General features: G+C 35.4%; 1 protein-coding gene across 7 annotated transcripts in view; it reads left to right on the forward strand.

The window, feature by feature from the left end:
* SLIT2 (slit guidance ligand 2) overlaps nt 1-26,462 on the forward strand; it is a 269,873-nt gene that overhangs the window by 190,903 nt on the left and 52,508 nt on the right. For 5 of the 7 annotated variants that reach the window (XM_061470049.1, XM_061470055.1, XM_061470072.1 and 2 more), the window contains exons 10-19: nt 8,362-8,433; nt 9,480-9,551; nt 10,092-10,163; nt 12,078-12,221; nt 12,351-12,514; nt 13,267-13,290; nt 16,749-16,899; nt 20,499-20,573; nt 24,686-24,829; nt 26,212-26,355. In XM_061470049.1, the coding sequence (XP_061326033.1) occupies nt 8,362-8,433; nt 9,480-9,551; nt 10,092-10,163; nt 12,078-12,221; nt 12,351-12,514; nt 13,267-13,290; nt 16,749-16,899; nt 20,499-20,573; nt 24,686-24,829; nt 26,212-26,355 (1,062 nt within the window). The remainder of the gene's footprint in view (nt 1-8,361; nt 8,434-9,479; nt 9,552-10,091; nt 10,164-12,077; nt 12,222-12,350; nt 12,515-13,266; nt 13,291-16,748; nt 16,900-20,498; nt 20,574-24,685; nt 24,830-26,211; nt 26,356-26,462) is intronic. The other 2 variants (XM_061470054.1, XM_061470064.1) reach the window with 1 other exon arrangement.

The raw sequence follows: 26,462 nt of genomic DNA on the forward strand, positions 1-26,462 counted from the left end.
ATATATATATATATATATATATATATATATATATATACACACACATACATACATATACACATAGCCATTAGCTTTGTATCACTCTGTATTGTTCTCAGTAGTTTGAAAGAATCCTCTCTAATTATATGTGTCTTTTTCCAGAAAACATGTGTTAACCTTCTGATGCTACCTTAAACAGAGAGCTTGTTTGGTTTCACAATAAAATTTTTCACAGCCATTTAATTCTAATTACAGCTCGTTTTGAAACTTTTCTGATTTATCAAAACTTTTTCTTAATTCCTGACATAACAAATGCATACAATACTGACATTATATGCAGGTGTCAAGTGAAAATACTTCTGGATAAGAAAAATAATGTCATATTTGGTTGTTCATGAATGCATACTTTGGTCAGTAGGAAGCCAGAAAAATGTGCCAAATTTTTGAATTTTCAGAAATTACTGGATTAAAATAGATTACATTAAAGATAAGAACTTTGTGGAGATGTTGTGATTTGCTAAATGCCCCATGGACAAATTCACGTTCTACCTAATGTTTTCTCAGTTTTTAATCTAACTTTCAAAACTTCTGAGTAACTTCATTAGCTGCCATGTTTTTTAAATTAACTTTTCTTATATATGCTTCAACTGTACTTCATGTGTGCTTTTCTTCAAATCTTCTTTTATCCTCTTTTCTTCCCAGAGGTTTTAAAGACCAATCCTGCCTTATGCATTGGACTTGATATTCAAATTTCTTACTAGTGGACTAGAGAGGCAGTCCATTTTTCAGTGAAATATAGAGCTTTTGCTTCTGTTTTGCTCAAAAGTTGCTGCATCTTTATGTCCAGAAGTTTGTATTAAATAAGAGTACATGTTTTTTAGATGCATTGTTATTAGTTATAATGTATTAGTTTATACACTTATCTTTTTCCTAGAAGTTTACTCAGAAGGATTATAGCTTCACATATGGAGGAGGACCAAAAAGTGTTCTTAAATGCAGTGGAAATATCTGGTACAAAATAGCTGACATGAAACTAAAATTTACTATCAATGTACTCTGTGACTGAACTTTTCCACATTGTACAGCACCTAATTTTAAAGGCCATCCTGGCCATGTTTAGTCTGTTAATGCAAACAGGGACATTAACTTTGAAAACCTTTGCATGAAAATAAACCTAGTATTACTTCATCGTTTTGCGAGAAAGGTATTTATGCCATTCCCTGTCACAAGTCACGCTCAGTTTATATACTTTGATTGGTGGAAGGTCATTATATCCTAATAAAACCAGTATTTATGTCCATTGCAATATAAAACAAAATAGCTTGTTTGCTTTATAAAAAATGTAGAAATTTGCTAAAATCTTAACATTTTCATGTGATATATGCATAGAATTTCATAAAATAATTACATGTGAATTATGAAAAATTCATTATCCATGAGGCAATGTATAAATATGAAATAAAGGAATCTATTGGGGTATTGCCTTTTTACCTTAATATATTTAATTTTACTAATGCAGATTTCACTGAATTACATTTAAATTATCTTTCGGATTCCTACTTTAATATTTCTCAGGCAAAACTTAAAATATATTGCACATGACTGCCTCAGAAGTACATGGTTTTGCTAATTTGATAGCTAATCCTTTCTGCTTAACACACAGGAGAGAAATGATGTGTCATGCTCTTACTCAAATATCTTCCTAATTTGAAAATTACAGGTAGATCATGTGGCTTTATGCTTGCTTGTTTGTTTTTTGTTGGTTGGTTGGTTGTTTTCTTTTCCTAACAGATTTTAGTTGTCAAACATTTTATGTAAATAGAAAATTTAACCTGTTCTTACTAGCATGTGCTCTACATTGCCATTGTTCACACACATCTTTAGCTATCTTCCTACCCTTGTGTCCTATCTTAAAAATTAATAAAATTCAGAAGAAAGAGAATAATTTCAGCAATCAAGAGTATAGAGAGACACAGAACACAACAGCTGGACAAAGAACTTGTGAAACCTGGGCTGGTTTCCAGAGACACTAGTAGTTACTAGCCAGAATGAACACCATTCCACCTCAAGGTGGGGTTGTGGATATTGAAGAGGAGGCACTTTGAAGGATCTCTCAGACTCTGCCAAGGGAGAGAAAATAACACAAGCATGAAGCAAATGAATGTTTTATACAGCGTGAAATGAAGCTTGAGAATGCCCATCTAGTTATTCCAGAAAAACCTTTATAGATCTCTGGCAGCTGTGCCACACTCCAAAGGTGTTGTTACTCTCAGATTTTATTTTCACAAATGGCTGTTCACTACTGATAACTTTTCCTCAGCAATAACAGTGAAGTTACTGTAAAAGAAATTAGAGATATTGACTTTTTGGTATTTTGTGTTTCATCCTCAGAATGATTTCTTCATTGTTTACATCTTGTTAAATACATGATCCAGTAAGCAGCCACCATTTGTGAAAAGTATTCTCAGTTAAAAAGCTTCGTTTAGATTTTTGTGGCAAATTTATGGTGTAAGTCCATGTCCTGTTTAAGAGGTAGTAAGGTCTCCTGCCACAGTGTTGGTCTTGTGCAACGGTGGGATTCTCAGGCTCATGTTTCTGCTCAATGAGAACAGGTTGACAAGTCACTGCTTGTGGTGAGCCAAGAGTGTAGCAGGATTACATCTCTCCTATGTGAACTTTATAGTTTGAACAGCTCAAGTAGTTTTTATAGTATAGCAACTCTCATCAAAAGTAGGCTAATTAGAGAGGTTTTAACTTGACTTTAGGTGACTCAGGCTAATTGCACTGGAGTTGTGCTCTGACAGATGCCAAAGTACTGAGCAAATAATTCTTTAAGAAGTGGTGCATTTTGCCTACAATCTGTAATAATTAAGGAATGTAAAGCCTATCATTATTAATGGTGCTGTAGGGTTCAGAGTATGAGATGACCCTTTCTCTTTTCATCTGAGATGAAAAATGAAATACATGCAGGTTTGGGACTTGCTTTTGAATAAATGCAATGAATTGCTTAATAGCTTTAGAATGACAATTCTTGTTACTTTTTTGATGTAATGCAGACTAAGGAGTCGTCTGTCATTTATAATCGGTCCCCTGAGGAAAAATTTGATAGAACAATTAGAATGGGTGTTAACAGTTTGGCAAGCTTTAAGGCAACATTGTCAGTGATTCTTCATATGCAAATATTTAGATAATTGTCAACCAGATTTATTAATACACAGAATCAGAGACTGAAATTCTAAAGTGCAAGCAATATAGTCATTCAAGATGTATCTTTTGTTTTGTTAGACATGGATGATAGCACAGATTTCAACAAAATTCTTTTGCTGCTAAAGTTAGAAACAACATTTAGTGGATATAAGCACTCTGGAGATGAAGTTGTTGGGAAAGATAAAACCGAGGTACTTTGTTTAATAGCCTCAAGGATTCCTGTAGCAAAGGGAGATCATTACTTTTTCCTTATTTTAAAAACCCTTAAACCTGGCAGATGTTGCAAATGATGAGAGATGGGTTGGCTGTGTATTGCAGTTCTTCAGATTCAGGAGCTGCACTGAGTCCCATCACTGAAATCTATTTTCTGTTTTCTGACAGCTGTTTTTGCCATTTACTTTAAAAGCAGATGGGGAAAATGCAAAGAAGAGCTGTCAATTTTATTACCATGTATAATCAGCATCTGTGCAATACATCAGACTCATTGCATAGCTTACACTTTCTTCTCTGTAGTAAAAATTCTTGTGGGATTTCTTGACAAGCTTCTTGCAGACTTTTTGTAAGTGAGTAGGTGCTGGAATTAAATAAATTAATTAAGTTCTAAAGCCACTATCATAGTGACCAAATTTACTTAAGATGTTATGTTCTGATTGTTCCATTATAAAGTATACGGCTGATTTCAAATTAGTGTTTTCTTAAGGATGGGGTTTTAATTTATTGTTACTAAACGCTTTTTTTTCTTTAGCTATATAACTAACCCCTTAACAGACATCTATGTGCAGCACCTCTCTGTGCAGTACTTTTTACCTTTCTCTACTGAGCAGGCTTAGTATATTGTACCCCATCTGCATGATTTAAAATAAAAGGATTCTGTAGAGAACAGGGTGTTCTTCCTTCCCAATCTGCCTCTTTCCTGGTGCAGAAGTCTTTCACAGAAATGACTTTTTATAGTAGAAAAATAAGCTAGTTTCAAAGTGTCAGTATAAATAAACATGTTGTCTGTCTCTGTAAGTGCGGAAGTAGTAATCAGTAATGGCGTGCTCCAGGCATATAGTAGAGAACAGCATCCTGGAAAGTGTCAAGTGATTTACATGTCACAGGCCTCTCAGGGGACCGGGTGGGAAGAATCTCTCTACTGGCTGGGGAGCTACTTTGATTTATTTTGACTAGGTTGGAAGTCACAACTGCAGAAACACCTTTGTTCTCAGAATAGTAAGTGGTTGTACATTATGGTGTCTGCAGTGATAAGCAGGGGGAGAAGAGCTAGAAAAAGAAATGTTCACAGTACATTTCCTAGATAAGAGAGATTAGGTAATAGTCCTCAAAAAAGGTTTTAAACAGTTTGGCACTGTTAAAAGATGTGAAACACTTATGTATTGATGCAGGACTTCTTTGAAGTGAAGCACTAAAAGGAGCAGGAGACTTTAATACTAAGAGCATTAATTAGTGTTTGTGTGGTGATGGGCACAGTACTTCTTATACATGAGGCAGTGCAAGCTTTGATGAAATGTGTACTGAACTATCTTCCTCCATTATCCTTATCTTATTTAATATGCTACTGAAATTGACTGTGGCTTTTGAAAAAGAAACCACTAAGGCACTGTTTATGATACATAGATGATCATTTATAAGAAAGAGTGACTTCTGGGATAACTTTGAAAAGAGATGTTGCGCATAAAATTTAATACAAGTTCCACGGAAAAATACTGATACTAGCTTTTTGTCCTTCTGTGATATAGTGGTACTTCTGGCCATGTCATTTTTGAGAACCTAATAGCTGATGTTTTCAGTACCAGATACAACCCATCCTATTCCAGAATTAAAAATGCTTCATTTAATATGAGGATTAATAGAAAGGATTTTTAATTGCTATGGGGTTTATCATGACAATGCAAATTTCCTTTAGATATTAGTCTATCTGTGCTTTGTTACCCGGGAATATATCTAATTATATTTTCTCTGGAATGGTGGATGCAAATTTCTACTCTGAAATTCAGCTGATTTTAGAAAGATAAAGCCAAAGATTAGAGGATAACAATGCTTGAAAATGTGGATTTGTTTTACTTTCTTTACAGACAAAGTGGGGTATAAAAGATTATTCTTCTGCATTTATATAATCTTATTTTTCCTTTCTTATGCTAATCACATTTTGTAAAATGTGATGTGTTTTAGTGCGAACATCATGGCGTGACTTAAGAAAAGACATACTTAGATGATCCTACTGTAACAAATCCTTTATCCAAAAGAGCCTGTAAATTTATCGCAGCACTGCACAGTCTGTCTATTAGACTATAAATTTCTCACTAAAAGGAAATGTTAGGTAAAGTTGACAGGGAGTTCATTTTACATATCCACCAGTGAATTTTAGCTTGCTCCATTAGAACTACTAGAAAACTAGCTTTCAGAAATATAGTGTAGTAGGACTTACTTCTTCAGGTTTTTGACCCATATAATTTGTAGACAAATTGGACAGCAGTAAATGAAATCAGCTGTTCCATCTTTTAATAAAAAATAGCATACATGTATCCTGTAAGGTACTTCAGTTTATAGAACTAATACATCTTATATTAAAAGAATAAACTGGAAAATGCTTTTGTGTCTTTATTTAACTCTAGACCTTGTCTTTCTCAAGTTACATGTCTAGTTAAGAACATTATGTGTTTAAACATAGGTGAACCTCTAGCACTAGGTTACAAATCTCTACATCATAGGCTAATAAGCAGCATTTATAAATGAGGCTTGTGTCAGCTTCACAAGGGAGTGTTGCCACTGCAACATCTGTCTGTAATATCTGTCTTTTCCATAATACCCAGAGACACCCCAGTGTCTCTCTCTCTCTCCAGCAATTCATGTCCTTCAATGTGGCCTAATCCTTCCCTGTTCTTTTTAACCCTCCTCCCCTTTCCAGTCTCTGCATATGTCCTATGTGTTTCCCTGTGCAAGATACTCTTTGGCTGGTTTTCAAAGCTACACATCTGATAAATGTCTGGTGAGGCTGTCCCTGGTGGTTAGGCAGTTGGTACCTGCCAAATAGAGTGTGTAATAGGAATGGATGGATTCCCTTCATGGCTGGGTTATTTGGTTTCTCAACTCCTTCCCATTGCTAAAATAAGGGAATGTTTAGAAACTTTTTATTTGAAGGTTTTACCTCTCTTTGACCTACCCAGCCAAGCAGAAAACTACCTAGATGATAAGCATGCATAATCTTTATTTTGTGGGGAAACTAAGCTAAGAATGTAGTGTAAGAACAGAATACTTTGGTTTGGTCTAACTTGGTGTTGACATTTAACTTAAGTAAGATTTTACTTATTCAGATGTTCACCTTCTGCACCTACTCAAGTGTACTGGAGAAGATTTGCCTTGTTCCTTTGTAGCCTAGCCAGTACTTCCGGTCTAATGAAAAATGTGTTTCATGGGTCCAAAAGGCTCAGCCAAGGTGAAGAAAGCATATGAAAGAATATTGGGTTTATGAAAAAAGTTAACAGTCTTGCGCCATGGGATTTCCTGCAGTGTTTAAAATGTACCTGAAAACTGTAGCAAGGTGGCAACATTTTCCTGGTTAAGGACATTTTTAAAACATGAACCTTGTCTAAAACAGCTCTGATGAAGTGCGATTTTCTGTGTGTCAGGAAGATATTTTGAGGCTTTTGGATTTTTTCTTGGCTTTTTTATATACCGTCCAAAAATAAATTCTGCTAAGGTGAAGCATGTGTAGACTTAAGAGATTTTGAGTATTAAATGTGTAAATATCTCCATCTGAACAAAACTTCACAAAGGCAGCAAAAATTCTTTCTTCAGATCAGCTGTACCATGATAGCTGGAGAAGCTTTATAAACAGATACAATTGTCTTAAGAACACTTTCTTGGAAAGGCTTACTCAAAGTGAGTATAGGAGCTTATTAGTTACACTGCATACCCAGAGACTTATATGTCTCTTTATCAGAGCAGAAGTGAAACAGAAGAGAGTTAATAAGACAAAGCTGAAAGGAAAGATACAGGCTAATATTCCCACATCTAAATGTAAAACGGCTTATTAACGTTTAATTTGGGGTCAATGTTGATGTAATTTGAAACACTGCAATAAAGTCTACAGAATGTGGATTCCTTATATGAAATAGATTTTTGGCGTTGTCTTTATGTATGTAGATCATAGGGTTGGTGCCTGTCCATGAAAGACAGAAAGAGAAAGCTTTTTAGATGCATGTTAAGTAGTTTGAATAATGCTGCCTTTTCCTGTTGTACTTTTCAGTACAGTTTCATTGCTTATGTTTACATAATAGAATTTTTACACTGCCATAACCATGAAATACTATGGTGTGTTAAGAAGTAGCTTCTATTTTAAATGTGCTCATTGCTAAATCTGTCTTGACTTGTTGGCAAGTGGGCCATAGGTCTGTGTCAGCATAGATCTCCCATATGCAAAGCTGTGGAAGGTCAAAAAATTCTTAGAAAACTGTTTTCATCAGGAAGTTCACACTTTGATATATGGCAAGTTTCAGTCACAGTTCCTATACATGCAAAGCAAATATGGCCAGTAACATAAACTACAATTTTAAATTAAAATACTTGTTTAAATAAGTTAGAAGTGTGCCTGTTCAATCTTAGTATTATGTCTTAAAGAAAATGTGTTACATACTGTATCTAAAGAAATCATGTGTGCATGTTGAAAAACGTGGCTTTTGCCTTACTGCAGGTAGCAACATACATTATTTGTTCTTTAGGAATGCTCCTCTCCCCTTTCCTATGGTTTTCATATTTCAATGATTAACTCACACAAGTCTTTAGACGTTTCTAAATAAAACTTGCTGTATGTGAATAATACATTAGGAGTCAATTAACACCAACTCAAGTTCAAATTTTTAAATGACAGATCTAGCTTAAATTTTACAAAAACCTTGCATGCTTTCAAAATAAGTTTTCTTTAGATGCAAAGATTGGGTTTTAATTTATAGCATTACACTCTAAAGAGTAAAGAGTTTGGTTTCAGAGACAAAATATTATTCTTTTCTTATGAAAACTAAAAGGAAATTACCTTGTTTCTCAAGGTAAAATTATACTGAAAAAGAAAGCAAAAGCAACCTTCTTTGTTAAAGTCTGTCCCTTCCAGTTTGTTATGTCTTTACACTGCTGTTTGGCTTGAGTTTTGTATTTTTATGTTGTTGCTATTCTTTTCAGACGATTAGAACAAAATTCAATCAAGGTCATACCTCCTGGAGCTTTCTCACCATATAAAAAGCTTCGAAGAATGTACGTACCAAATAATTTAGATTTTTTTTCATTTTCATATATATATACATACACACACACATACATATATATATATATATATATATATAATCATAGAATAGTTAGGGTTGGAAAGGACCTTAAGATCATCCAGTTCCAACCCCCCTGCCATGGGCAGGGACACTTAACATTAGACCATGTCACCCAAGGCTGTGTCCAGCCTGGCCTTGAACACTGCCACAGAAGGAGCATTCACAACTTCCCTGGGCAACCCATTCCGGTGCCTCACCACCCTTACAGTAAAGAACTTCTTCCTAATATCCAATCTAAACTTCCCCTAAGTTTTAACCCGTTACCTGTTGTCCTGTCACTAGAGTCCCTAATGAAGAGTCCCTCCCCAGCATCCTTATAGCCCCCCTTCAGATACTGGAAGGCTGCTATGAGGTCTCCACGCAGCCTTCTGTTCTCCAGGCTGAACAGCCCCAACTTTCTGAGCCTATCTTCATACAGGATATATATATCAGCATATAAAAGACAAGTCGACGTCATACAGAGGAACTGCAGTCAATGTGTGAGCATTTAAGAAAGTTTGACCATGACAGTAAGACTGTATAGCATATTTGTCAAGTTAATATTTTTTTTACCAAGTATTGAATTTATTAGATATATGGTTCTGCATAGAAGTAATATGTTACTGTGGCAAGCATTCTGTAAACAAATAAATTAATGGGGATAAGCCACTATTATTTCAGAATATCTTTAAGTTTGTATAGCTCTGTTGTGATAACAAACAATTCTTTCTAAAGTGTACTTAAGCAGTTAGGAAAAGTAAATCTTTTTGTCCTTTTTTTTTTTTCCCAAACATTTGAACGGTCTATTATTTACCATGCATTTTTTTTCAGTGTACTGGCTTTTAGTGGTTTTGTATTAAAATTGTTTGTCAGTGTCTCATGTAAATATTTTAATATCTCTCTCCCTTCCGTGTCCAATTCTAATTACATGTTATTTGAACATTTGCTATGTTGAGAATAGCTTGAATTAATTGAATCAAACTTCCTTTATTTCAGTGACCTGAGCAATAACCAGATTTCTGAAGCAGCTCCAGATGCTTTCCAGGGCTTACGTTCACTCAATTCACTGTAGGTATATGTTTGACCTATAAAAACAAAAGCAAATTTCTCATATTCTTATAGTGCAATTGTCTTGAATTTTCATCTCCCTGCAGAATTTTGATATAAATTTGATTAATTCTGAAAACGGTAAAAATGATTTCAGAATGTTGGAGTGATAATTGAATGCAGCATCGCAGCTAGACATTAAAAATGTATGGGTTTTTTTTTTATAAATATGATTGTGGTAAAGAGTTGAACAAAATCAAACACTTCTTTTATTCCCCAGTTAGCCATTCTTTCTAACACCAAATCCACTTACCAAGGTCCTTTGTTAAGGCTGTAAACAGTGAGGTGCTGATTCTGCTAAGAGCTATTTGGGCAACGCACCTTTTGGGAAAATGTGTGATCCTGCTGCCTCACAGGACCACAAGGATCTTGCAAGTATCAAATTGTTGATATTAAATTCCCTTCAGTAACTCAGAACTTCCTTTATTTTAAAAGTCAATATCACACAGTATATACCTTTCGTAATAGTGGCTTTGTATGCGTGATTATTTCCTGTTACAGTGTCCTCTATGGGAATAAAATTACAGAACTTCCAAAGGGCCTCTTTGAAGGACTCTTTTCTCTGCAACTGCTGTGAGTATTTTTTTAATATTTATTCTATTTTTGGATAATTCAGAAGGGTAAACATGATGAGAGAGTTATGCCTGGAGAAGAACTGGCAGGAAATCCCATCTGTAAGATCAGAGTATAATAAAATCAAATTATGTTAAAGCCAAAGGAGTCAAGACTGTTGTAGGCCAGCTTGCCATTCATCTACAAATTTGATCATATCTCAGTTCATGTCTCTGCGTAAAATGACAAAATGAAACTATTATTGTGTAGAATTTATGAGGATAAAATACATAAGATATGATGTTGTCTTGCCTTGTTTACAAAAATTAGTATTTATTAAGTGTTCTGAGAACCACAGAAGGAATATTTGTGTGTTATATACAGAGAAAGGACGTAGTAGAAATGCTGTGTAATTGTATTTCTGGTTGTACCCGTGGAAGTACAGAGTTGCAGCATAGTTTCATTGATGACTTTTAATGTTTTCTGGCACTCATCTCTATACAATTCAAACTCCAGCTGCTGTGTAATTTAACACTTTGAAAATTTCCATGTGTAATCTCACAAACAATTTCTATTTAGATTTAATACTGGTAATAAAGAAAAATGACATTGTGATATGTTTATCAAATATTGTCAGTGTTCATTAGAAGAGGCTGTACTCTAGATGTGCTGCATAAAAGAAATTTGTGAAATAGGCCATAAAACAACAGTGGTGTTTTTGGATTAAATTGTTCCAGAATAATTGACTTGTTGGTTTAAAGCTTCTTAAAGAATTTAAAACTTCTTCTCACTTGATTAAAAGTATTTAATGTCCAGACTTTATTGTGTAATGATCACCAAAATGTCCATTACTAACAACTCAATGAAGATGATGGATCAGTAATACAGAGAAAATGCAAGTTCTAGCACCACCTAGAGGTTTATATTTATTTATTTTTGTCAAAAACTAGTATAGTGGTGGGGGGGGTACACATACCTGTTTTCCTTTTAGATTTTAGCTATAAAACCATACTTCAGACGTTGTAAAAAAAAAGGAAGAGCCATCTCTGAATTTCTGTATTTAAAGAATGTCCGTAGCTTGATATACTTTGCATAGACAATAAATTTCAGTTTAAGTAAATTTCTGTTTGTGTGCTGAAACTTTTTATCAAAGCATTGGTTTTCAAATCTACCATTCTATTCCATTTCTGGATGGAAATTGGATTTAAAAATGGTTATAAAAATGCATCTCGTTGGATGACATTTTAATTTTTTTTTTCCTCTTCAAAAACATGAAGGAGTTGGTTTAAATTGCCTTGTTTGTTTTAGCTTTAGAAGTCTGGGAGGTACAGGGAAGAAAAGGTTCCCTTTGAAGATGGAGAAGAAAAAGGATCCAAGACAGATTTGGATATATTCCATGCCACCAGTTTTTACTACAACTCTGTTAATGTGTCAGCATGCTGATTAGAAACATATAATTAAAAATGCCATTGCACACCTCTTCCAGCTAATGAACACAGTGTTCAGTTCCTTTTTTGTTTTTGTTTGTTTGTTTGTTTATTTATTTATTTGGCAAAAGGAAGTAGTTTTCCTTGCAGATACTTGATTTTTTAAGCTAGTTTCTTTTTTTTTCCTTTTTTTCTTTTTCTCTTCCTTTTTTTTTTTTCCACAGCCAAATTCCACACACACATTCTACCAGCACTCACAAGTGATTTTATTTTAGCTGACTAACCCCATTCTTTTCAATTCCAAGGTGGAAATATTTAGGAATCATTTCAGATCACCTAAATAAGATATTTCATTTAATTGAAATGCCTTATGTCACTGTCAGTTAATATTTGATATTACACCTCTTGTTCTGGTTACAAGTGAGCACAAAATATACCTGACAGATGCTGAAGCTGCAGCGACACTGAGTGAATTCTTTCAATTTTAAAATTTTCTTCCATTAAACAGATTATTGAATGCCAACAAGATCAACTGCCTTCGAGTTGATGCTTTTCAAGATCTTCACAACCTGAATCTTCTTTCCCTGTATGATAACAAGCTTCAGACAATTGCAAAAGGCACCTTCTCACCCCTACGTGCAATTCAGACCTTGTATGTATGCTCTTGATTATATTTGTCTTTAGTATGACTTCATATTCTACAATGTACTAAAACTATTGAGAACTGCTGAGGCCAAAGGGAAATAATGTGTGAAATTATAATTTTTTTTCTTCATGAAAGGCATTTGGCTCAGAACCCATTTATCTGTGACTGCCATCTGAAGTGGCTGGCGGATTATCTTCATACAAACCCCATTGAGACCAGTGGTGCCCGTTGCACCAGCCCCCGTCGTCTGGCAAACAAAAGGATCGGCCAGATCAAAAGCAAGAAATTCCGCTGCTCAGGTAATTTTCTTAATTCAGCTGCTATTTTTCTTTTATTGGCAAAACCAGTGGTTATAGAAGTTCTAATGAAGGCAGCTGGCTCTCTACGGAATTATTAAACATTGCAGAATCTTTTTTAGTTCTTTGACTGAAGGAGGGAAATCATGGAAGTCATAGACTATTGGATCATGGAACATTACTCTAGTTAATACATTTGGCATTATTTCTGAGTAACATTAAATCTAACAAAAGAAACGCAATATATACTTCAGAATGAAATGCTAAAGTTATTCACTACAAGTATCACTGACATAAATCATTTTGGAAGAATTTCCACGAGGCTCTGGAGTATGTGAAAGATCTAAAAATTTCTAGCTAAATATGGAAACATGACATACTCATTTTATACAGGGAGCTTACCTCATACTGAAATTTACTGTTTTCTTTTTCTAATCTTATTCCATTTCCTACTTACATTTCTTTAAATCCTAACTTTTGTCATATGGTATCCAGCTGTTCCAGGTGCATTTCACATTCTGCAATTTATTCAGTCTCGAGTGCAAACACCAGCTGAGAACTGTTTGTTACCCATGTTCCGGATATATTTATGACTATTCACACGTTGTTATCAGCTCTCATTGTGAATACACATTTTTTCGCTTATCTGTAGTTAACTGTAGTCCATACTTAATCTAATAAAACTCATCCTTTGCTTGCTGACATTCAGGTGCATCTTCTGTTTTTATTTTATTTTTTTTTTTCTCTTTATTTAGCTAAAGAACAGTATTTCATTCCAGGTAGGTTTGACTCTGCAGTAAGATTGACTAACTGCAGATATTCTCTCCCTTCCCTTAAAAAAGCAAAGTTTGTTATAGCTTTTAAGAAACTGATGCATGTGTATTAACTTTAGTCAATACCTGTAGCTAGACTTAGTTTTTCCTTTGTAGATTACTAATAGTTCTGTTTTCTGAATATGAGCCTAGCATGCAGTTCCGCTTACTTTTTTTGTCTCACAAATTTCACACAACCTACCAAAATTATGCCTCTACTTAAACTATTTAAAAGGTTGCACCTGCTAGTTCATATTTCAGTTGACACCTTTACTTACCTTGTACCTTGCCTCCCTACCACTCCTGTTTTTAAAATGTAGCTCCTGAGCTGCTTTTAAAAGCAGGAAAAAATACTACCATCAAAGAGCTAGTACAACTTTAAAAAAATCAATGTTTTACATATTAACATTTTCTTGCCTTACTTCCATGCTCTACGCTGGCTGCAACTACTGCTTCCTCACCCTCTTTATGTTTACAAAATCACAGCAGAATGCTTGGAAAAGAAAGCTGATATTCTTCATTACAGGCATTCTGTGGTCACACGCACACAATGAATCAAAAATGTTTGTCATTGAAGACAATATGACTTTAGAGTTCGGGTGAAACAGCAGTTTACACACCGCTTTAAGCTGCAATGAGTCTATGATACTTTCACAAAAGATTTACAGATGTTGGCCCTAGCTCTTTGAAATATGTTTGTTTCTTTGCTTTATCTTGCTTGTCAGGTGTGTGCACTGATTTCTTAACAGAAAAACAAAAAAACAATGATGGACTTGCATTATGTTCCTAACATAATGATTATAAGGATTGTTTGGTAAAATAAAAAAGTGAATAATGAATCTATTGATGAATTGCACTATGTAATTTGCAGGCAGGGTTTTCTACCATTGTTTAATATCTAGAAAGATACCTGCAATAACTGATTATGACACCAGTGCACTTGTTCTTTCAAGTACTACAGGTATACTGTCATTCTGCAATCTTACTTATTCTTTGTCTTTTAAGCCAGTTTTTAACAGCTCTTATCCTAATGCTGTGTGATGTATCACTTAAATTTGAAGCAATGCTGGAATTCTTTAGTGCCCTTTTACTAATAAAGCTGGTTTGAATATGAAGAAAAGACGAAATACAAAATAAGGCAGCAATTTGTCAGCATTGGCAGCCGCGAAAATGTGTTTTAAAGCAGCATAAACCAGAGGGGGATTCAATTTCTCAAACCTGTAGTACCACTCAATCCCTTAATGAGTAAAACAGCTGTATTCCTGCCACAGAGTGACTACTACTCAACCTTGCCAGCACAACTTTTGTCTCTGAGTTAGAAGCGTTTTCTTGCCAGCAAATGTCTTCACAGCCTGTTTATAATGTGACCACACATGCAGTTTAGGTTTGTTTACGTACCCTTTCAAAAATGCTGTTCCTGGGCGAGAGAAAAAAAGTGCTACAGACTTGCTTCTTGAAATACAATTGCTGTGCTTTCTCTCTCTATTGGGTTTGAGGAAGATGCTGCATAAAATTATTCTAGTTGTTGAAGACCTTGTCCCCTAATATTTTAGTTGTTTAGCTTCTAAAAGTGATTTTCTCTGGACACAGGAAGAAAAAAAATATATTCATAGGCTTGCTTTTGGGGTATTTAAAAGTGCTAAAAATTACTTCTTTACACTTCAGTAAATGCTGTTAAAATGTTATAATTTCTCTGACAATTCAATTCTTTTACTATTTGTTTTAAATATGTCATTGGGAGATCTTGCTCTGCAGACACTAGGAAGTCTTGGTAGAATTTTATTATAGTCATTTAGAAGATTATACAAGCCTTAAATCGTTAATTTGAAATAATATTCTGTCTGCTAGCTCTTAGAAATTTTCCACATTGTTATATGTGCTTAAGACATTTAAATGCTAGATAGTATAACATGTGATGACTGTTGTGGGGGTTTTTTTATTCCCCTGAGAAATCTGTTTCTCCTACTTTTCTTCGGTTTATTCAGGTTTTAAGTGGCATAGCATGTGTATGTGTTCAAGGGAGCAGCTTTCAAAGAATTCATTTAAAATAGTGAAGAATAATGCATGGGAGGCATTGTCATCCTATATGAAACCTTTAATTAACCCCAATCTTTTCTTCATTTTTTGATGCCACTTAAAATGAATTATTCTTCCTCTCTGCTGAAGATGGTACTCCCTAGCAACATCTTCTAATCAAAGTAAAGTTGAGTAGAGAACATGAGAGCTTAGTTCATGGTTTTGTCTTAATTGGGATTACTGTCTTTCTTTCCTTCTTGGCTATCTTTACTTTTTCAGGAGTTCACCATTTTGGCTGTAAGTAAAATTCAGTGTCTGAGATAAATCACAGTGTACCTCCCAGCCCTGATGCACCTTCTACTAGTCTCAGTCTTTTCATCTTTGTCCAAGAAGAACCCACAGGTCCTTTCAGCTTTTCTTTGTTTTCTTTGTCACCCACCCTCAGTTCCTTACTGGATGTTTTCTCCCGAATCTTCCAATATGTTTAGGACGTTTTCTTTGACTGACTCTGGGAAATGGTGGAGGAAACTTTAAATGTGGTTCTTTTTTTAATTTTTTTCTTTTTTTGTACTTTTGATTTAATCTGTGACATTAATACTGTTACCGTGGCACTGGACATTCAGTAATAAGAATTCCATGTCATGTAAGCAAGTATTAAACTTCAAATGCTTCTGTAACTTATACCTACCTACTCCTTACTCTTTTCCCTTGCTCTTACCCTTGGCCTAATGGATGCAGTTTTGATAATGTAGCGAGATTTTCTGTTGTGCTTGATCTAACCATGTGGTTGTGAGGTATGAGTAAAACATGGTTCTGTCAAGCACCATGGAACGTCACGCAGCTTTCTACAGCATGGCAAGCTGCTGAGGCTTAAGTCAGGATCACACATATTTTAAATTAAAGCTGAAAACAGGGTTTTCAGTCTTACGTGTTTGAGATGATGTGGAGTATCGAGACTATAAAAAAAAAAAAAAAAAAAGAAGCCCAGTCAACAATACAAATTTGTAACAAGAGAAAGAGAAAAGGTGGCATTCAGGATCTATTTATTCTTCATACAGAGAATGAAAATAAATTCTAAAAGAATCAGTGGCATTTGTGTGATTAGTTATAAACAAGGCTAGATTGGCTGACAACATAATCAGCAGAAAGTACAGCTGTGAAAAGCTCAAGTTAATGTTATCCTGTTATGTGAAGTTGGTCACAGTTTCTTTTTCCAGCATATCTTGAGCCCCTATATTTAACCCTCTCTTGAAGCCCTTTTGTCTGTTCAGTATCACAAAGTTTATCATACATTTCCCAAGTTGCCCACCCGTTATCTGCATTGCAGGCATCTTTTCAGCCTTCTCACAAGAAGCAAATCTTCTATTTTATTGACTCAGTATCTTTATTTTGACTTGACTCTTCCACAGGCACTGAAGATTACAGATCCAAATTAAGCGGAGACTGCTTTGCAGATTTGGCTTGCCCTGAGAAATGTCGCTGTGAAGGGACCACAGTGGACTGCTCCAATCAGAAACTGAACAAAATTCCTGATCATATCCCCCAGTACACTGCAGAGTTGTAAGTTGAACCCATATTAAAGCACTATTTGTTTATGGAAAAACTAACTAAAATATTCAAAACAAAATCACAACTTTACTTTTTTGAGCAAAAAAGATATATGTGTATATGCCCCTCTGTAAGGCACTTCAAAGGACTAGATATTAATAAAAATTATTTATACATCATTTGAATACCACATAGCCTTAAAAATGTGTGATAAAAAAATAAGGCAACTGTTCTATATTTCTAGTTCTTCAGTACATGAGCTACCCACTTGGATTTTTTTTCAAAGGTAATGGGGCTTATTTTGCTTTTTATTTTAACTACAAGAGCAAGTAGGACAGCCAGCAACCAGAGGTCTGTCTTAAAAAGTACTACCTAGGTGTTTAATAAAACAAAAATGGTTCTTCTTATGCAGAGGACACATTATGTATGTCAGGCAGGAGATCAGAGGAAGATAAAGCAGACAAACAAGACAGAGTTGAGTTAAGAAGTTGAGATAGTAATGTAATGAGCAGATATGAGCAGAAGAGAAGTCACAGATTATTACTTGCTTAATAAGTGCCATATGGGAATGATTTGTAGGCATTACAACTGAAGTGGTCTTCAAGGAGGGTTTGAAAGGTAAAATTAAGACAGCTTTACAAGGTTTTCCCACATGCGAAGCATAGTATGAAAGGGAACACAGAGATACTTGAAGGATCATCAGAAAGGCAGATGAAAGTGTCCATCACTGACAGAGCAAAAGCAGGAGGAAATAGCTGTTTTTCCTAGAACGCTCATTTTAAAGAACAAGGCAGAGTGTTTAGGGGCAAAATAGAAGGACTTTGATTTGACGTAGTAAAGCAGGGACAGAGATGTGGAGACAGGAGTACTGTGATCAAGTTGTGACACAGAGGGTGAAATGAGCAACAGTATAGCATATCTCTTGAAAGATAATCAGTCTGCAGCTGGCATCAAAGCAACAGTACAGCATTGCAGGTATGAAATAATGAGACTATAGCTAAGGATTTTGAATATCTGGACAGCAAAAGGAATTTGAAACTGAAATATGGGTAAAGAGAGATGGAGATTTTTGTCTGTCTCTGAGCTGGGAGAATGAGTTGAATTTAGTGATGTTCTAATTACAAATCTGAGTGGTTAATTCTAATTGTGTCTAGAAGCACCTTTACAAGCCTGGCGATTTCAATTGAAAATGTGGCATATGTGGGAAAAGCAAAACTCAGCTTTTGGCCATGCTGTTCATGCTGTTGATTTATTGTTCACAAAGTAGTGTCAGAGAAGAAAAAAATGCTACACAGTTTTGTGTAAAAGGAGATAGATTTCAGTGGATAAATACATTTTACTTTATGCTATAATATTTTGAGATAAAATTACTTAAATTGAAGACTTAAAAACAAGTTACAGGTTAAAGTGTAGGAGATCATAAAGTAATGATTATAAAAATATAGTTACTGCACCAAGAGATGAGAAATGGAGTTGTTGAAGTGACAAGTGTGCATTGTCTTGATTCTTAACACAATTCATATTTAATTCTCTCTGCACTGAAGAAGTAATAATCTTAATGTAATATTTTAATTGTTTTCATATTTACATGTGGAAGATAAACTGTCAAGTGTTTTCTTTCTATAATTATGAATCATACATATTAAATTCAGAAAAAACAAATGATCAAAACTCATCTGCTGTGTATCTAAAATGTCAAATTTCAGTCAACAAAGAAATTGTGTTTGACTAAAACAAAATTCATATTTGGTTACAGCACTTCATTCACAAAAGATGCAGTCTTGTTTGAAGGTGTCAATGGATTAAAACCCCATTTCCCTAAATGCGTTACAGAGTTTAATCATCTCCTTTCACTTCCATTAAAATCTTTTAAAGTGGGAACTTCTACTTCCATATGGAATCTGCCTCTCTTCAGTTTCCGTTATTGCTTCTTTTATATTTTTTTGCCCTCAAAGAGCTCTTTTCTGTCCAGCACTTTATCAAGTAAGATGGTCTTATACTGTAGTATAGTCACTATTAAACCAACTTCTTCATAAGCTGTACAGATTGTTCTTCGAGTCTTTTAATGTAATAAAAACTTCAACAGCCTCACAAGTATTCTAGAGGGGATAAAGGAATTATTTCTGCCTTTTTTTTTTACTTCCTGTAAAAATCCGATTGCTCTAGCTAAATACACTCTTCTAGTATTTGCCTCAATGATGCAAGTCTTTCTCTTCTTTCTTTCTGTTATTTCTGGTCTTTGATGCTCTTCTTGGGACTTCCCATTCTAGTTGTAGGGCCGCTCTGTGATTCCAGTTCATAACATCTACATGCATATAGGAGAAGAGCAGCTAGGTAGCCTTTCTTTTCTTAAAAATCACAATAAGTCATTCAGTGGATTTTTGAGTTGGTAGCATCATTTGAAATTCATGTCCCTTGTACTTAAGTGTGGTATACAAATGTTCCACAAAAACCTCTTTCTGTCTTCTCTGTTTGGTTCTGTGCTTAAATTATTATACAGCCATACTTTCAGATTTACAACCTTAATTTCCCTTCTGGCTATCATTTGAGAATGAGCAGGAAGGAAGGATGAATGATTAGCTTTCTTTAATTTTCTATGGGTTTTTTTTAATATTGTCTTGCAATAAGGCAATTCTGAAAAGTATTCTGGGTTTAGAATTATGCTGAATTTTGTGGTAATGTTCTCAGGCATGTCTTTTCCTTCCTATTTAAGATTTTGAAGTAAAAGCTGGACAGACTCTCTTCCTTAATAAGATGGGTCTATTAAAACATATAAAGAATCTAAGACTCAATTTCCGTTTTCCATTCAAGAGAGGAAGCAGGGAATACTGGGTCAGTGCAGATATTTTGTGAAATATAGATGGTCCCCTAATGTAGCAGCTGCTAAAAGTATACTACGCTGGAACAGCTCTGATACCTGGGCAGGAAAGATCAGTATCCAGCTAGTATTTGTTGCTCATTGCATACCTTCTTGTACTGCTACAAATCAGCATTTAATGGTTCCTTACACAATGTATGTGGGTTAGGTGTGGTTGTCTGAAGATAAACCATGGTCAGAAACGTGTTTTAAAATGTTTGGTGTTTCAAACCCTATTCAAACGAACTATTGAGCATAAGGTAATTATTTCATTCTTGTAAACAGTGTTCTGTGAGCATCTCCAGATGTCTGGCAGACCCCACCTGATATCCTTTAAAGAACAGTAAACTAATCTTCAGTGGTTTATATGTGCTTCTTAAAGATTTTTATTTGTAAGTTGCCATGGAATTGAAACCTTCCTTAGTTTTTCTTCCCTTAAAAGAAAAATTAAAAACATCTCCTTATATTTCTCTGCAGTTTTAGTTGTGTGTTATTTTGTGATCTGGTTTTGATTCTTTATGTCTTATGTATGGCTAAGTTTAACTCATGAGAATCTTTATTTACAAGAATTATCAGAATTAGAAATGTTCTGCTACTGCTGAACCCAGGACAACATTAGATACAGAATTGTTCTTCAGCTACCAGTTAAACACCAGCTATACAGTTAAACCAGTCTGAAAAGTTCACTTAGAGTCTAAAATTCTGTACCAATGCCTAAATATTTTTTTTCTGAAATTGATGTCATTTCTTATAGGAGACTAAATAACAATGAATTTTCAGTCCTGGAAGCTACTGGAATCTTTAAGAAACTTCCTCAGCTGCGTAAAATGTAAGTGTAATTGCAGTGACTTTGTCTATTCACAAAACATGTTAGCTCCTTGCTGTGTTTCTCCACCTTCCCTAGTTCTTATCTAGAAAAGATTCAGTGTATTCTAATAAAAAAAAAATCAAGAATGGGTTTAAATTAATCACTGAGATAGCTCAGAGCTGGCAGCTCTTCTCTATGGCACTAGGCATTGCCAGCAAAAACTTCTTATGGTGTATAGCTCTGGCACTTTCACTCCGGTGTCTGGACAGCCGGTCTGTTATGCAGCCACAGCAGGGAGCCCACAGTATAAGCTGCTCAAACAAAGGTCCAGTAATCTTTTGTAGCTTCTTGTACAACTCCCTTACCAGACAATTTTGCCTGTTTCAGCATATTCAAGACATGCCTTTGATTCTGTGCTTCATTAAACTGTCATTAGATGAGGGGAATATCAAAATTAAATGACTGAGAAAAAAATGGTTGATAGCTCATCCATGTAAGTCCATGTTCACAGTTCATGTTTTAAGAGGAGTTTATAATCTTACCACTTGTAGTTGTTATTAAAAATAAATCTATGAAAAGCTTTTCTTTTGCTTATGTAAAAGACATATTTGAAGGTAGATTATTTAGATTTAGTGACTCTGTGCTTAATCTTTGCAGGATTAAATCCAAGCATAAATAGTAAGCGAAGATAAATGCAAGTAAAAATAGTTCAGATTAATGAAATGATGCAGTGTTTTGTAGACACCAAGTTGCTACTATTTGTAAAAGATCAGTCTATGTCACTAGTGACCAAACTCTCAAGAGGAGCAATAGTATTACTTAAAAAATTGTTAGCCTTGCTCACATCCTTGCTGGCAGCTGTCATGATCACAGTTATCTCTTACTGATTTTTTTAGTTAGAAGACAAATATAAAAAAAAAAGAAAAACTAAACAAAACCAACAAATAATAAAAAAATCAACTTTGTTTTTGTCCTGTCTACTTGAGTTCATCTTGGCATTTACGATTGGGCTTAAGTATTTAAGAAAGGAGGAATGTCTGGCACAGGAGTGTTCTGGTGTTTAACAGTAGATACCTAGTTTTCTTTATTCGTCAATGATCTCATATTCGCACTTTTTACACCTGCAGAATACCTTTGAAATAAATACATGATGTGCCATCTTACACATGCACACAGATATAGCAGATCTTCGTTTATAAGAAAAATGAGGAAAAGAGAGTATACTATTAGTAATTACATATTTTCAGGCTGTAAAGGTAGCTTAGTAAACATTTAATGTCATCTAAAGCTAGTTGCTTTTTGGCCGAGGAGGTGTTCAAGTCAAGAGAAAGAAAAGGAAGAAAATTTTAAAGTCTCAGTGTAGCTGTCTGCCAGAACTCCAAGAGCTTTGAAATCTGCATAATTGAGAAGGAAAAATTTGAGAAAATATTAACAAAAAATTAACATTTTGAATAATACTGCTTTGTAACTTCATATACTTATCAGTCATTACAACATTATTCATTTCAGAGAATAATGCAGTGACTGGTTAAGTGTGACTGGAAATCAGTGAGGTACTGATGTTACAGAGAAACCAATATGAGTAAATTCTGTATTTCTGTGGAGCTCATATTTCTTCTGGAGGTTCAAATAGGTGCAAAGGTCTTTCTGCACAGATGTCACTGAAAAACTGGGGCCTAAATGTTTAATTGATTTGATGGTTCATCAGTCATAAAGCACATGTATGGACTGCATCATTGATTAGTTATGCAACATTAATCCTTAAAATATCCCTGTGAAGTGGGTGAAGTAGTATTCATGTTACACCAGGAACAAGTAAGATTTTAGGAGACTAAGGGCTTGACACAGATAAACCAGATGACATGAGAAATAATTGAGTTTCTTGCTTACAGTCTTGTGCAGCACCTTAGAGGAGACTGAAGAGCTTCACAGTGAAACTAAATGACACTGTTTCCCACAGCATTCTCCTGGAGAAACTGGCTGCTTATGGCTTGGACAGGCGTACTCTTTGCTGGGTAAAAAACTGGCCAGATGGCCGGGCCCAAAAAGTGGTAGTGAATGGAATTAAATCCAGTTGTCGGCTAGTCACAAGTGGTGTTCCCCAGGGCTAGGTATTGGAGATGCTTCTGTTTAAATTTTTATCAGTGATCTGGATGAGACGATCAAGTGCACAGTCAGTAAGTTTGCTGATGACACCAAGTTGGGCAGGAATGTTGATCTGCTTGGGGGTAGGAGGGTTCTACAGAAGGATCTGGCCAGGTGGATCAATGGGCCAAGGACCATTGTATGAGGTTCCACAAGGCAAAGTGCTGGGTCCTGCACTTGGGCCACAACAACCCCATGCAAGGCTCCAGGCTTGGGGAAGAGTGGCTGGAAAGCTGCTCATGGGAAAGGAGCTGGGGGTGCTGATTGACGGAGCTGAATGAACATGAGCCAGCTTGTGCCCAGGCAGCCAAGAAGACCAATGACATTGTGGCCTGTATCAGCAATAGTGTAGCCAGCAGGACCACAGTGGTGATCATCCCCCTGTACTCAGCACTGGTGAGGCTGCATCTCAAATCCTGCTTTCAGTTCTGGGCCCCTCACTACAAGACAGACACTGAGGTACCAGAGCATGTCCAGAGAAGGACAAGAAGATGGTGAAGAGCCTAGAGCACAAGCCTTATGAGGAGTGACTGAGGGACCTGGGGTTGTTTAGCCCCGTGGAGGAAACCATATCCCTCTCTACAATTACCTGAAAGGAGGTTGTAGTGAGGTGGGGATCAGTCTCATCTCCCAAAGTACCAAGTGATAGGACAAGAAGAAATGGCCTCAAGTCACTTCAGGGAAGTTTAAATTGGATATTAGGAAGATTTTCTTCACCAAAAGGGTTGTCAAGCACTGGAACAGGCTGCCCAAAAAAGTGGTGGAGTCACCACCCCTATAGGTGTTTAAGACATGAACATGTAGCACTTAGGGACATGGTTTACTGGTAGACTTGGCAGTGCTAGGTTATGTTGAACCTGATGATCTCAAAGGTGCTTTCCAACCTAAATAATGCTATGATTCTCTGCAATTGTGTCCATCATCACAGGCAAGGTGTACATTAAATCAGAGCTAGGCTAGAGATGAGCAGTCAGCACACAAGATGAAGCCACAACATGTTATTTTCTATGTCTTAGATAATGTCACCAGCTGATTCTGGCAAGTATATAATTTTTTTGTTCTAAGAGATAGTATCTTTCTTGATTTGAACAGTTAAGATGCTGTTCTAGAAGTTGCATCAAATATTTGTTCTTCCCAATGCCATTAGCCCCATCAAATGAAAGGTTTTTAGCTTCATTTTACATTGGCTCAAAAAATTTTTAAGAGCTTCTAAAAATGACTGTTTAGTTTGTAGATTTGTACTTCTATAATATGTATAGTTATATGAAACAACTAAACCAAAAGGAGGCAAGAATAAGATAAGTAAATGCGAGTTGTTGACTATGCCTGCTTTTGTATGTATACCACCCATTTGGGATGTAATTTCCATAGTTCAACTAAAAACTGTAGGCAATAAATATTTTGGCAGTATTTTAGGTCATTTTCCCACATTTTGATCCGCTTTACATGTGGATTGCAGATAAATGGCCGAAGTTGCTTATAAACCCTCATTTTTAACTAATGTCAGAAATTATTAACATTTCATGTACTGTTTACATTCACACATTTCATTTACATATGTTGCTGTTTATACTGTTTTCTTATATTTGTGTCTACCGAAACATAGTTGTGCTGGTGCTCATATAGTTGTTAATTTTGTTGTTAATTTGTCAAATAATGCTACAAGGACTGGAGACACAAAAATAATATACAGTCACTGATAAGATTCAAATCTATGCAAAGATGTTCTTGTGTGGTGGCAGCATGGACTGGGTAATTGCCATTATTTAAAAACATCTTCCAAAGATTGCTTTAAAAATCTTCACTACTTTAGTAGAAAGGCATTGAATTTTGCATTTGTTGTCAATTTGAATTTGAACAATGCATTTGTTGCTTTTACATAATAACTTGGTATCTTAAAATCTATGCAGTCTGCAGCATTTAACAGTTAATTTAGAATACTCAAAAAAGAAAACATTTTTTTCTCTGTTTCTGTTAATGTGTAATAGAAACCTGAGCAATAACAAGATTACAGATATTGAAGAAGGAGCATTTGACGGAGCCTCTGGTGTGAATGAACTATTGCTCACTAGTAACCGCTTGGAAAGTGTTCGACACAAAATGTTCAAAGGACTAGAGGGTCTCAAAACGCTGTGAGTGTAACAATTTGGGTGGTTTAATTCTTCCTTTCTGCCAGGTATTTTTTAAAAGTAATACTTTATCTGTCCTAAAAAAATAATTTTGAGGAATAGTTATAGATTATTCAATCATATCTTACTTTTTTGTTGCTATTTAACAAAATGTTATCTTACATTATATGAATTCATTAGTTATTAATTATGGATATAACATAGCTGAAATTTTTTGTTGTGCTTGCTTGACTACAGCAGTGAAGTCCTTTAAAATGATGAAGTGGTTGAGAATGGGTAAACATCCAAATGTAGAAATTGAAAATAATCATCTGCTTCAAAGTAACAGAAATTTGCACAGGAATTGCACATTTTATGTAATAGAGTCTGATTCAATTCAGCCTAACCATTCCTGGGGATTTTACTAGAGGAAAAAATTATTCTGGTGGATATTGAAATAGAGGAAATGATTCTTTCCTGAGTAATTTTAATGTCATTTCAACAGTGGAGAGAGGAGTAAAAGCACTATAGCTTGAGCTCATTTTATTCTTTTGATGAAGGCAGTTTAGCTCTTTCCACTCAAAAAGATATGTTTATACAATCTACGACTTCTTGGCCTTCCTCAGAGAGCTTATCCTGATCAGCAGACCCAAGATGAGATTAAATGGTCTTTTAGGCTTCAGCTGTATTTTTAATAAATCAGGCCTATCATTTCTAACTTTGCATTTAAAGCTGTTAAATTGTTAGAAGCACTTATTCTTAGACAAAAACATGGGGGAAAATATTCATTTATTGATGATCAGATAGGAGAACACCAAACTTCCAAGCTTATAAGTTTTACAGAAATATGAAAGATTTTAGGATAGTTGTTTCTTATTTAGTATTCTTAATTTTTTACTAGATCCTAGAGTCATGAGGAAGAGGAGTCAGGGTACCCTTATTTTATTTAATTGAAACACTTGAGAATGTAGTAGAAGTGGCTTCTAGAATTCATCCTAAGAAAAATCAGGTTGAAAGGGTCTTAGGAGGAGTCCAGCTGGTTCCAATAGGCTTGGAAGCATAAAGAGGGGAATGCTGTGTAACTCCAATTTGGGGAATTTTAATTTATTTTCAATTAATAAACTTTATTACTGATTGAAAGAAAAAGCCACAGATGCTTAGGGGAAACACCCCTTGTCTCTGTGAAGCCTACCCACCTATCTTTCTGTTTTCCTGGCTCCTTCAAGCACACTGCATTCAGTCACCTCAAGTGAGGTGACGGGCAGCACAGGGGTCACTGCACTTGTGGCTTCTCCACCAGTAGCAATCCCTTTGGAGTCATTCCTCTTGGCCCTTGCTTGGGTCACCACTTCAGCTGCAACTCCTACTCAGGGTACGATGAGAAATATTGATCTTTCCTTTATCAGGATGCTGAGGAGTAACCGTGTGAGTTGTGTGGGAAATGACAGCTTCACGGGCCTGAGCTCAGTCCGCCTGCTCTCGCTTTATGACAACCAGATCACCACCGTGGCACCCGGCTCCTTCGATACACTACATTCGCTCTCTACATTGTGAGTCACACGTTTGAGTTTTACCTTACCCGAACTTGAACCTCTGACTCTCTGAGGACATTTATGTTAATGTTTGCTATATACTTTCACAGCATGAGGTAAAGTTA

This window comes from Pezoporus flaviventris, unplaced genomic scaffold (assembly GCF_033815535.1).
Source record: "Pezoporus flaviventris isolate CSIRO_AGI_PZ_B2104156 unplaced genomic scaffold, CSIRO_AGI_Pfla_v1 ptg000002l, whole genome shotgun sequence".
Taxonomy (NCBI): Eukaryota; Metazoa; Chordata; class Aves; order Psittaciformes; family Psittacidae; genus Pezoporus; species Pezoporus flaviventris.